A 14,038-nucleotide genomic window follows, 5' to 3' on the forward strand; every position below is an offset into this window, starting at 1 on the left:
TAATCCTTATCAAAATCTCAATGCAGAAACTATAAAACTCTTAAGAGGAAAACAGGCAAAACACTCTTTGACATAAGTCACAGCAATATCCTCTTTGACCCACCTTCTAAAGTAATGGAAATTAAAACAAAAAGAAACAAGTGGGACTTAATTAAACTTAAAAGCTTTTGCACAGCAAAGGAAAACAAAAACAAAATGAAAAGACAATCCTCAGAAAGGGAGAAAACAACTGCAAATGAAACAACTGACAAAGGATTAATCTCCAAAATATATAAGCAGTTTATGCAGCTCAATACCAGAAAAACAACCCACCCAATCAAAAAGTTGGAGGAAGACCTAAAGAGACATTTCTCCAAAGATGACATACAGATGGGCCAACAAACACACACAAAGAGGCTCAACATGGCTCATTATTAGAAACATGCAAATGAGGTATCAAAACTACAATGCGGTATTACCTCAAACATGTCGGAATGGCCATCATCAAAAAATCTACCAACAATAAATGTTGGGACAGTGTGCAGAGAAAAGGGAACCCTTTTGCACTGTTGGTGGGAATGTTTCAGTCACTATGGAGAACGGTATGGGGATTCCTTAAAAACCTAGGAATAAAACTATCACATGACCCAGCAATCCCACTACTGGGCATATAAAACCGTAACTAAAAAGTCACAAGTACCCCAATATTCATAGCAGCACTATTTACAATAGCTAGGATATGGAAGCAACCTAGATGTCCACTGGCAGGCAGATGAATAGATAAAGAAGTGTGGTACATATATACAAAGAAAATATTACTCAGCCATAAAAAGGAACACATCTGAGTCAGTTCTAGTGAGGTAGATGAACCTAGAGCCTGTTATGCAGGTAAAATAAGTCTGAAAGAGAAAACCAAATTCCGTATATTAATGCATATATACGGAATCTAGAAAATGCTACTGATGAACCAATCAACAGGGCAGAAATACAGATGCAGACACAGAGAACAGACTCTGGACACAGTGAGGGAAGCAGAGGGTGGGATGCACTGAGAGAGCAGCACTGACATATATACACTACCATGTGTAAAACAGAGCCAGCGGGCAGCTGCTGTATGGGCACAGGGAGCTCATTCCAGTGCTCTGCGACAACCGAGAGGAGTGGAATGGGGAGAAGGGAGGATGGGGGGAAGGTTCAGGAGGGTGGGGGCACATGTTTGTGGCTGATTCATGTTGTTGTATAGCAGAAGCCAACACGATACTGTAAACCAACCACCCACCAATTGAAAATAAAAAATACAAAAAAATTTCAATAGCAATTTTCACAGAAATAGAACAAAAAATCCTAAAAGTGTATAGAACAACAAAAGATCCTGAATAGCTGAAGTAATCTGAGAAAGAACAAAGTTAGCAGCATCATGCATCCTAATTTTAATCTATATTACAAAGCTACAGTAATCAAAGCATACGGTATCTGCATAAATACAGACTCACAGATCAATGGAACAGAATAGAGAGCCCATAAAGAAACCTGCACACATATGGCCAATCAATTTACAACACAGGAGCCAAGCATATACACCTGGGAAAAGACTGTCCCTTCAATAAATACTGTTGAGAAAACCATATGGACACATGCAAAAAAATGAAACTGTACAAGAAGGCCTGGCATGCTGTAGTCCAGGGGGCCATGAAGAGCAGGACATGACCTGATGACAGAACAACAACTGCTATTTGATGGGCTTCCTAGGTGGTGCTGTGCTGTGCTTAGTCACTCAGTGGTGTTCGACTCTTTGTGACTCCATGGACTGTAGCCTGCCAGGCTCCTCTGTCCATGGGATTCTCCAGGCAAGAATACTGGCAGGGCTGCCATGCCCTCCTCCAGGGGATCTTCTCAACCCAGGGACTGAACCCAGGTCTCCTGTATTGCAGGCAGATTATTTAATGTCTGTGGCTTTAATGTCTAGTCTGTGGCTTTAATGTCTAAAGCCACATTCTTTAATGTTTGAAGCCCAAGAATATTGGAGTGGGTAGCCTATCGCTTCTCCAGGAGATCTTCCCGATCCAGGAAGCGAACCAGGGCCTCCTGCACCACAGACAGATTCTTTACCAGCGGAGCTAACTGGGAAGCCAACTTGCTGCCAATGCAAGACACTTAAGAGGTGAGGATTCCATCCCTGGGTCGGGAAGATTCCCTGGAGGAGGGCATGGTAACCCACTCCAGTATTCTTGCCTGGAGAATCCCATGGACAGAGGAGCCTGACAGGCTAGACTCCACAACTGAAGCAACATAGCACTCATGCTCTGCTATCTTACACCATGCACAAAAATCAACTCAAAATGGATTAAAGTCTTGAATATAAGACCTGAAACCATAAAATTCCTCAGAGAAAATAAAGGCAGGAAGCTCCTTGCCTTTGGTCTTGATGATTTTTTTTGGATGTGACACCAAAAACTAAGGCAACACAAGCAAAAATAAACTGCTGGCACTATGTCAAACCAAAAAGCTTCTAGAGAGCAAAGAAAATGATGAACAAAATGAAAAGGCAACCTACCAAATGGAAGAAAATATTTGCAAATCATGTATCTGGCAAGGGGTTAATATCCAAAATAATTCAAGATTGTCAAAAAAATAATCTGAGAAAAAAATGGGCAGAAGATATAAAAAGACATTTTTCCAAAGGACATATACAAATGACCAAAAGTTACACTACATAAAAAGGTGTTCAACATCACTAATCATAATATAAAATCAAAATCAAAATATATATCATCTCACATCTATTAGAATAGCTACTATCAAAAAGTCAAGAAATAAGTGCTAGAGAGGATGTGAAGAAAAGGGAACTCTGTACACAGCTAGTGGGAATTTATATTGGTTCAGCCACTATGGAAAAGAGTATGGAGATTTCTCAAAAAATTGAAAATAGAACTTCTGTATGATCCAGCAATTCTATTCCAGGTATTTATCTGAAAGAAATGAAAGCACTAACTTGAAGGAATTATGTATCTCCATGTTCACTGCAGCATTATTTACAATAGCTAAGACACGGAAGGAACCTAAGTATCTATCAGTAGACAACTAGATAAAATATATGTATGTAAGTGTATGGGCTTCCTAGGTAGCTCAGTAGTGAAGAATGTGCCTGGCAATGCAGGAGATGCAGGAGACACAGGTTTGATCCCTGAATTGGAAAGATCCCCTGAAGGAGGAAATGGCAACCCACTCCAGTATTCTTACTGGGAAAATCGCATGGACAGAGGAGCCTCAGTTCAGTCGCTCAGTTGTGTCCGACTCTTTGCAACCCCATGAACCGCAGCATGCCAGGCCTCCCTGTCTATCACCAACTCCCGGAGTTCACCCAAACCCAGGTCCATTGAGTCGGTGATGCCATCCGACCATCTCATCCTCTGTCACCCTTCTCCTCCTGCCCTCAATCTTTCCCAGCATCAGAGTCTTTTCAAATGAGTTAGCTCTTCACATCAGGTGGCCAAAGTATTGGAGTTTCAGCTTCAACATCAGTCCTTCCAGTGAACATCCAGGACTGATCTCCTTTAGGATGGACTGGTTGGAGACTGGCGGTCTACAATTCATGGGGTCACAAAGAGTCAGACACTCCTGAGCGTGCAAGCATGCATATGCATGCACACATACAACACACATCTCTGTACACTCCCACACACATACACACTCAGCAATAAAAAGAAAATCACTTGCAACAATATGAACAGATCTTGAGTGCAATATACGATGTGAAATAATTCAGAGATAGAAAGACAAATACCATATTTTCAAACTAATATGTGAAATATAAAAGTAAAACAAAACTTGTTAGTGAACTCATAAATACAGATAAGTTGGTGGTTGCCAAAAGTGGGTATGGGGAGTGGGTGAAGGTGGTTGAAAGGTATGAACAGTTATAAAACAGGTAAGACCTGGGGTTGCAATGTATAGCATGGTTTCTATGGCTAATAATACTATGCTGTAACATGAAAACTGCTAAGAGAATAAATCTTAAAAGTTCTTATCGCAAGAAAAAAATTGTTATTGCGTAGTGATGGATGTTAACTAGACTTAGTGTGGTAATCATTTGACTATATATATATATATATATCAGATCATTATGTTGTACATAATGAAACTAATATAATGGTCTATTTCAATTATATATCAATATTTTAAAGACTTCAATGTAATGACCTAATTTTATATTTTGAGGAACTAGAAAAAGAGCAAATGAAACACCAAACTATTAGAAGGAAGAAAATAATAAAGACAGAGATAAAAGAAATAGAGAATAGAAAAACAACAGAGAAAATTAAAAAAATCAAAAGTTGGCTCTTTGAAGAGATCAAAAAAACTGACAAACCTTTAGTTTACCTAAGACTCAAATTACTAGACCTGGAAATTAAAGTGGGACACTACTACTATTAACTCTGACCTCACAGAGATTAAGAACTGTAGGCCAACGAAGAAGATAACCTAGGTGAAATGGTGAAACTACTAGAAATTCACAAACTACCAAAACTGATGCAAAAGAAATAGTAATTCTGAATTCCCCTCAAATAAGTAAAGAGATTGAATCAGTGATGAAAAATTTGCCAACAAAGAGAAGTCTAGGACCAGATGATTTCAACAGTGAATTTTACCAAATTAACACCAATCCTTCTCTAACTCCTCCAAAATTACGAAAAAAAAAGGGAACACTTCCCAATTCATCCTGAGGCCAGTCTATCCTGATACTAAAGAAAGACAAAGACGCCATCAAAACAGAACATATGTTTAATATAATTTATGAATATCCTTTATGAATATGTACACAAAAATTCTTACTCTTTTGCAGCTCATAGACCAACAAGAAAGACAAACAATAACAACAAAGTAGTTACGAGTGGGAAAAGACAACTTATTGGGTATTATGGAGAGCTAGCAAGTGTATCTGACCTGCATGGTGGATTCTGTGGTGGGGAAGGGCAGCTCAGGTAGACTGTGAGGTGGGAAAGGACAGTGTCACAGAAAAGTGACATTTAAGCTACAACAGGAAACATGAAGAGTTAGCTGGGTGATGGATCAGGCAAGTTCCAGACAATGAGTAGGGCACTTGGATTCTTAACACCGAAACATACAAGGATTTAAAAGAAGTAATTTCTGAAAATGTTGGAGGCAAGAGGGGAACAGAGAGAGAGATGAAACTGAAAAGGTAGGTGCTATAAAAGCAATGGAAAGCCATTAGAGAGTTTTAAGAGTCAAAAAAAATTGTTTAATCCCCACTAGATTTTAACTATTTATACTATTTATTTGTGCGTATATCTGATTGAGGATATGAACTGTGTCTATTTCATCATTTCCTCAGTGACCAGAACAATGCTAGGCATGCACTAAGTATTTAGTAAGTATGTATTAAGCATTATTAAATAAAAATACTAACTGGCAGTAGAAAAATGAAGCCCAATTTTTGATTCTCTAATGTATTACATAAATGTAAATATAAAGAGACTAGAGACTTTTCAGTGATAGCTACTACTATAGCTATCCGAAATAGCTATTGTAACCACTGAAATTATAATAATCACTCTAATTAAAACTAGAGTGAATCAATTAGGTTGAAAACATACTGTCCTCTTGTTAAAAACAAAAGTAAAATTATTACAAAAGGAATACAGGTAATCACTATCAAAGAATCAATCATTAAAATGGAATGTTCTGTAAAATATTATAAGCCATCCAGTCCATATGATTATTTGTTGGATGCACATTTCTAAACAGAAGGCAGGCAATGCAAACTCTTTATTTATGTTGTCAAAATTAGACAAAATGGAGAAGTGTATATTTCAGTCTTTCCCGATTCTGACCTTATTTTACTGCAAACATTACATCAGAGTGGCTCATTTATTTGTTGGATTCCCCATCATATGAAAGTAAGCAATGGGTTGACAATTACAAGTCATAGGATGCCTAAGGGACCACAGGGTACAAGAATTCTATCTTCTGGCACAACTACAATTGAGTGAAAATAAGCTAATAATATAATATTAGCTCTTTGCTCTGGAAGAACCTGGAATTTAAAAGGTGAAGGACAATTTCTTGTTTTTTTCTTTCACAAAATTTTCAATCAAGATATTTCAAATGAATGATGTAAGCAAAATTCAGTGAGGAAATAAATGCTGACTGTATACCTGCTATGATTACATATTCATTTTTTGAAATGTTTACTGGTAAGCCCTGGTTATGTAACAATTTCAGATATATTTCCATACAATGTGATAGACAGGCAATATACACCTTAGGCCTGCAAAGAAGGTGAATGCAGTTGGTTGTCTGGTTGATTTTACTATAGTTTCAATCATTTTTAAGAGTCTATTAAAGGTTAGATCTTTCTATGATGATTAGGGCCCTTCAAGCCAGGATAAATGTATTTAGTAAAAGTATATTATGAATTGAAATGATGTCACTATCGTACACGTATGTTTTACCTTTTAAAAATATTTTTATATTTGGTTTTCATATCTCATTAAGTAATATTTGCCCCACTATTACATATTAGAAACGGAGTCCAAAAAAATACATGTGACTGACTAGGGTATTTACACAATCAGTGATAAAGCCTTAGCTAAAAATGAAGAGTTCTTATTAAAATATTTTTTTCTCTTGGATCACTACTAACTCTTGGTCCAATGAAAGGTATTTTTTTTTTTTTTTGAGGGATGATCTTATTTTCGACCTAAGTCAAATAAATAGGAGATTACATTTTTCTTTAAGGAGTAATTGATACTACAAACATTTTTAAACTAAAGAAATGCCAGTTTCATGTCATGCTCCGAACAAATCTCTTGATAATTAACAAAAATTACAAAAATTACACTACATGGCAGTGAAATGAACGAAATGGATGAGGAAAGCAGAAATAGACTGGAAATCAGCATCTCAATCCAGCCTTCCATGAATTAAAAGCCACCACTTCTTTCCCCTTCATTATTTCAAAACCCCATGGCAGCGAACCCCATACTGGAGAACAGAGGCGCCAGAATACTTCATTTCCAAGCACCCACAATATTTCTAGCAGGGGGAAATAGAGAGTCGGAGGATGGGATGGGGAGAGAGAGGAAGACGCAGTTTACTCCGCCCTTCTCCCTTCTCCCGTGAACAATGTGAGGTATCGAGGAAACCATCTTCAATGCTGTCAGGGCCCCGCTGAGTCAGGGAAGAAGGCTGGAGAAAAACCGCACCCTACAAGGGCCCCTTCCTCTTTTCAATTCACCTTTATCCCTCCCTTTCCCTGATTTCTCCCCTGTCTCCCATCTCTATTCTAGGCCTCCGGCTTTGCCCAGCGACACTTCATGGTCAACCCAAGAACCTCTTAAGAATATCCTCACGGTCCGAGCAAGGAGGGGAGGACCGACCCTTGGGGAGTCGTCACCTTTTGAGGTATCTGGCGTCCTCCCCCTGCATGGCGACGGCGACGGCGGCGTGGGGAGGATGGGGGTGTCTGAGGGAGGCCGGCCGGGCTATGTCCGGGGACGCTGGCCAAAGTACCCCACACCCAAAGGCGATGACAGTCCTGAGGCCTGCAAGGCGGGGCAGCTACGGCGCTGTGGTTACCTCGGTGAGGCCACCGGCTCCTCCCACCACTCCTGAGCCCCCAAACACTGGAGCTGCTCAGACCCGCCCACAGCTGCCCGGGTGAGCCCCGCCTCAAGGCGCATGCGCCTGCTCCAGGGGCGCCAGTATGCGCAGGCTCAGTACGCGGGACTGGCCCTTGGGACTAATCTGACGCACCCTGCAGCCGAACGTGAAAGTATTTGCGGCAGATTTCAGCGTGCTTAGTTAAAGGGTGTCTCCGCGCTCACCGCCCCCTTGAGGATGGGAATTGAAAGAGTCATCCCCCGCAGTCGAATTGGAATTTCTGGTCTTCTGCTTCAATACAGGCAGAAGAAATCAGCTCCTGAAATTACAACTTCAACTAACTATTCTGAACTTTGGATACTTTTGGATTCATTTTCCCTGAGACAGGCAGCTCTTGGCAATTCTGGCCATAGGGCAAGGGGCTGTTTTTTTTTTTGTTGTTGTTTGTTTGTTTTGGTTTTATCTTTTTTAAATTGAAATAGAGTTGATATAATGTGCCAATCTCATCATTCTAAATGAAGTCAGAAAGACAAATACCATATGATATCATTTATATGTGGAATCAAAGAGGGGATATGAAGAAGGCATTTCTACTCTCCACCTGCAATCCTGTCACTTACTCTAGTTCTATATTTTCAGTCACCTTGGGCTATGTCTACACCACTGTTCTACTGTCTTTTTCACATGCACTAAGTTAATGCAATGCAGTACATGGAATATATAAGTATGGACACAGTCCAAACCAGTAAGAGATGGTGTTGCCTACCCATTTATACAGGCTACACTATTTCTATCAGTGTTTTAGTCATTCTTCCAGTCTTCCAGGGAAGGTTATAAAGCTAACTTTGACAGCTTTCTTTGTATCATGACCTCTTATTAAGCTATTTGAAAATCTTATCATTTCTTCCTTCAAGATATTTCTGCAATCCAGCTTTTCCATTCTCACTTCTACCTGCTAGCCTAATCACTTCATACTTGGAATACTGCAGTTCTTCCCTATTTTTTTTTCTTTTTTTTTAATATTCATTCTCATAACTGATACAAATTTTACAAATCATCACTTATAGGTAGATTACCTTAAAACCTCCACAGTATCTAATATTGCCAGATCACAGTATCTATTAAAATGTGTGTTGTTTAGTCACTAAATCCTGTGTGACTTTTTTGTGACCCCATGGACTGTAGCCTGCCAGGCTCCTCTGTCCATGGGATTTCCCAGGCAACCATACAAGTGTCAGTTGCTATTTCCTTCTCCAGGGGATCTTCCCAACCCAGGGATCAAACCTGCATCTCCTGCACATTCTTGCAATGTAAGCATCTTGAGATCAGAGATTTTGCTTTGCTTACTTCTGAATCCTTAGGACAGCACCTGGCTCATAGTTAGCATCAAATAAATATCTGGAGTTGAAAAAATGCATATCTGATCTTGAAACAATAACTACAACAAAAATCTAGAGGAGAGAGGGAGGCTCAAGGGGAAGGGACATATGTATATTCATGACTGATTCACATTGTTGTATGGCAGAAACCAATATGACATTGTAAAGCAATTATTATCCAATTAAAAATAAGTTAAAAAAAAAAAACTAGAAGAAAATGCCCTGAGGCCAGGCAAGAAGAACTGAAAACTAGATCAATAAGAAGATAAACTGAAACTGGGGCTGAACTAGAGAAACTGTCAGTCTATAGTGGGAACAGTAGGCATCTTATTCTTGAGCCTAGGCATCTTATTCTTGAAAGTAAGAAATATTAATGGGATTGTGTCCAAAAGACACTAGTCAATTTTGAGGCAATTTTCCTCAAAAGGAATAATTACATGGTTGATTTAGCACATAATAAAAATCCAGGAGTCCATAATGATACTCTGTGACTCATAGAAAAACAGAAAAACAAAACTTCACTTTCATTGAAGGTAATGACTACATCAAATCCTTACTCTGAAAATTGATAATTAAAGGAAATAATAAAGTGTTTAATCCAAGCCTTTTGGAAACCATAATTTTACCTCCTTTTAATGAGGGAAAGCTTTTTTTTTTTTTAACAGAAAATGTCTGCTAGTATTGGAGCAATATCATGATAGACAGTTACTATTTTGTGAACACCAAGAAATAATACACCTCCATTGATTTATCAAAAAATAATTTAAAATGTGGCAAAATTTCACCCCACAGATTACCTGATAATTCTAAATGGAAAAAAATATGTTACTTTACAATGGGGAGATCAGCATTTTAAACAAACAGGTAAATGAGGTATCATTAGTAGTCATAGTCCCTGATAGTATATGCAATAGGAAGCACACAAGATCACCTATTAAGTATTCTTTTTTTTTCCTTAGGCAACTTCACAGTTTTTTTTTTAATTTATTTTAATTGGAGTACTGTAGTGGTTAAAAATATGGAACACTTCATGAATTTGCGTGCTATCCTTGTGCAGGAGCCATGCTAATCTTCTCTGTATTGTTCCAATTTTCAGTATATGTGCTGCTGAAGTGAGCACCTATTAAGTATTTTTTAATGAAAATTAACCTGAATTTAACTAAATTGTTCTACCTATAAAGACTAATCTATATCTATAAAAGGGCTTAGCCTTGTGGCTCAGCCTGCAATGAAATGATCCCTGGGTTGGGAAGATACCCTGGAGAAGTGAAAGACTACCCACTCCAGTATTCTGACCTGGAGAATTACATGAACTGTAAAGTCCATGGGGTCGCATAGAGTCAGATGCAACGGAGCAACTTTCACCTTCACTTTCATAAAAGACTAATAAATGAAAATCTCAATTAAATAGAGTTGGGAAGCAGAATGAGGAGCTCTTATGGCCCCTGTTGATATCAGAGCCTGACAGAAGAAGGAGTCTTCCTCTTTCCTAGCAAGGTCACAGTCAATGAAAAGTCATGGACTCTTTGTTTACTGTAGACCTCCCAACATAATTTTTCTTTCTATAAAAGCATTGCCTAATAGGCACTTGCAAGTGGTTCATCTCAATTTCAGACCCCAAATTACAATGCTCTGCTGAGCCCAAATAAACACATCTTTGCTAAAGAAATATGTGGCAGTCTATTAGTTTCAGGTAAACAGATATCACATGCATAACTAAATAAAGAAGATGATCCCAAAGAGTGGGGAACATAACTGGATATCAAGATATATCAGAATAATAATTACAAGGTATAGAATTGGCATAGAGAGAGAGCCTGAGTGAAACAGAAAACAAGACCATGCAAGTAAGTAAACTTGAAATATGATGGAAATGAATTTTTCAGATCAGTATGGGAAAAATGTGCTTTTAAAAAATGTTTTTGAAACAATTATTTATGCATATGTAACAAATTAATTTGGATCTCTGTATGCATGCATGCTCAGTTGCTTCAGTTGTGTCCAACTCTTTGCAACCCCATGGACTGTAGCCCACCAGGCTCCTTAGTCCATGGGATTTTCCAGGCAAGAATACTGGAGTGAGTCACCATGCCCTCTTTCAGGGGATCTTCCTGACCCAGGGATCAAACCCACATCTCCTGAATCTCCTGCATTGCTGGTCGATTCTTTGCCATTGAGCCACCAGGGAAGCCCAAACTGGATCCCTACCTCATGCCATATTCAAAAGCTAATTCCACATTGAATAAACTCTTAAGTGTAGAAGAGAAAATTTTAAAAACATTCAGAAGAAAATATAAATTATCTTTATGACATTCAGTTAAGTATACATTTTAAAACAAGATACAGAAAGCACTAAAAATAAGATATTGATGAATTCACTCCTTTAAAATTGATAACTTCTGATTATCAACAACACCACCGTAAGGAAAGTGAAAAAGATAAATTAAAAAATGATGTGATCTATTTGCCTCACATAAAAACTAACAAACAATTAAACTATTTCAAGATCTGCTATAAATCAAAAAGGAAAACACAACTCAATGGGAAAATGGACAAAGGAGAAAAAGAATTAGGAATAGGAAGGAAAACAAAACATGAAAAGATGCTTTATCTCAATAATAACCAGGAAAATGCCAATTAAGATCATAAAAAGATACAATGTTACACTGAGGAGGGTGCAAAATTTAAGAAGTCTGACAATATCAAATGCTTGTAAAAATGTGACATTCTAGAAATGATGTAGTAACCATTTCAGGTATGAGTGTTCACTGCGACTACCACTTAAGAATAAAATGTCTCTGTTATTTTGTAAAGCTGAATAAAGATATTCTCTAAACTTGTGCATTTCTACCCATAGTTATATAACTCAGAAAATTCTAGCATATGTGCACAATGAGATTTGTTCCAGAACTATCAGAACAGTGTAGTGCATAATAGAAAAAGAAAAACTGAAAAAGAACTCCAAAATAGTTTTGCAGGAGAATGGGTAAATGGTTTTGAAATATTCACACAGTGCAATATTATGCATCAGATTTCTCTGAACCAGAGAATGAACTAGAACTATACAGACAACATGAATGAGTGTTTAGAAACATTATATTGAATGAAAGAGTAAATTGCAGATTATGTACAGTGTTTTTTAAACTGTGGTATAATTTGCATACAATAAGATACATTCTTGGTATGCAGTTATATGAGTTTTGACAAGCACATGGCTCATACTCAAAATATAGAGCAATTCCATCATCCCTTCAGTTCCTTTGTGTTCCTTTAGAGTCATCCTATTCCCAACACCAAGCTCTGTTAAATACTGATCTGCTTTCTGTTCCTATAATTTCCCCTTTTCCAGACTCTCACCTAAATGTAAGTGTGTTGATGCAGGCTTTCAAGTCTGGTTTCTTTCTCTTAGCATTTGGAGGCCATTCATATGGTTTTATTAATTTATTCTATTTTACTGTTAGGTAATATTCCACTGAATGAATGTATCACAGTTCATTCATTCACCATGTTTGGGTTGTTTCTAGCATTTGGGAACAATGAATAAAGCCATTATAAATATTTACAAACAGGTTTTTGTGTCAACTAAAGTTTTCTCCTGAAAGCACTCAAGAGTAAAATTGTTCAGCTATATGGAAAATATATGAATAACTCTATGAAACTGCAAAGCTGTTTTCCAAAGTGGTTGGGCTATTTTGCATTCCCATCAACAATGTATGACTTCAGATAGCTCCATCCACATCCTCACCAGCACTTCGTATTATCAAGTTTTTAATTTGTTTAATCAAGTCATTGTAACCCAGATGTGTCAGGATATCTCATTTGACTAGAGTTGTATTTCTGTGATAATTAATGGTATAAGCATATTTTCATGTGCTTATTTACCATTTGTATTTTGGTTGAAGTCTTTGTTCAAATTTTTTTTTTCATTTTTTATTTATGTTTTCACTAGCTTGACCAAACTAATCAGAGAGATAGAAACAGATATTAGATTTGAAAGATACACAGCATTACAAGAAATAGAAATTGTTAAAGCTCTATGTTTTTTAAAGAAATAAAAACCTAATTACAATGTTTCATACAAAGAACACTCCAGACACAGCTTTACTGATAAATTCTACCTAAGAAATAAGGTCAGCTTACACACTCAAGCAGAAATTAGAGAATGGAGGAATACTTAGCGACTCATTTAAAAGGGTGGGCATTATTATGGTATCATAGTCAGACGAATATCTTTAGTGACCATACATGTAATAATTTTTAACAAAATACTAGTAAGTCAAATCAGCAATATATTAAAAATATACTACACTGTGACCATATGGGGCTTAACTTAGAAATTCAAGGTTATTTAACATGAAAATCCAATAATTTACCATACTAAAAATATAAAGGTAAATAACCATATGATCACATCAGTAGAGACAGAAAATCAATTTGACAGAATTCATGATTTAAAAAGCTATCAGAAAACTAAGAATAGGAGATGACATCCTCACTCTAATAAAGAATGTCTGCGTGGGTTTATTTCTGGGCTGTCTCTTCTGTCCCACTGGTGTATGTATCAGAATGTAAGATGCCTCTAGGTATACTGTTTTTTTTCAAGATTGCTTTGGCTATTTGAGGCCCATTTGGTTCCATATAAAATATAGGATTGTCTTTCTACTTTGTAAAATAAAATGCTATTGGAATCTCATTCGCATTGACAGATTTGATTGAATCTTTAAGTAACTTTGAATCGTATAGAAAATTTGACAATATTAAATCTTCTAATCCATTAACATGGGTTGTCTTTCCATTGTTTTTTGACTTCTTTCTTCTCATGTATTAGTGTTTTGTAGTTTTCATTGTATGTGATTTTTACCTCCATGGAGTTTATTTCTAAAATTTTTAATATTATTATTGGGATTGCTTTTTAAATTTCTTCTTTTGATAGTTAATTGTTAGGATATAGAAATACAACTGATTTTTGTACATCAGTTTTGGATCTTGAAACTTTATTGAATCATTTATTCTAATAGATTGTTGTGGAATCTTCAGGGTTTTAATACAAAAACATG

At 37.0% G+C, this 14,038-nt stretch overlaps 1 protein-coding gene and 1 non-coding gene across 2 annotated transcripts in view; both read right to left on the reverse strand.

Moving 5' to 3' along the window:
- Positions 1-7,748, reverse strand: part of KIFAP3 (kinesin associated protein 3) — a 148,026-nt gene extending 140,278 nt beyond the window's left edge. The window contains exon 1 of the mRNA XM_069545614.1: positions 7,397-7,748. Coding sequence (XP_069401715.1) covers positions 7,397-7,428 — 32 coding nt within the window. The 5' untranslated portion in view covers positions 7,429-7,748. The remainder of the gene's footprint in view (positions 1-7,396) is intronic.
- Positions 7,749-9,993: 2,245 nt separating this feature from the next.
- Positions 9,994-10,101, reverse strand: LOC138416736 (U6 spliceosomal RNA). Its single transcript, XR_011247850.1, has one exon. It is a non-coding gene; the product is annotated as a U6 spliceosomal RNA (small nuclear RNA).
- Positions 10,102-14,038: the final 3,937 nt, after the last annotated feature.

Source organism: Ovis canadensis, chromosome 12 (assembly GCF_042477335.2).
Source record: "Ovis canadensis isolate MfBH-ARS-UI-01 breed Bighorn chromosome 12, ARS-UI_OviCan_v2, whole genome shotgun sequence".
Classification (NCBI taxonomy): Eukaryota; Metazoa; Chordata; class Mammalia; order Artiodactyla; family Bovidae; genus Ovis; species Ovis canadensis.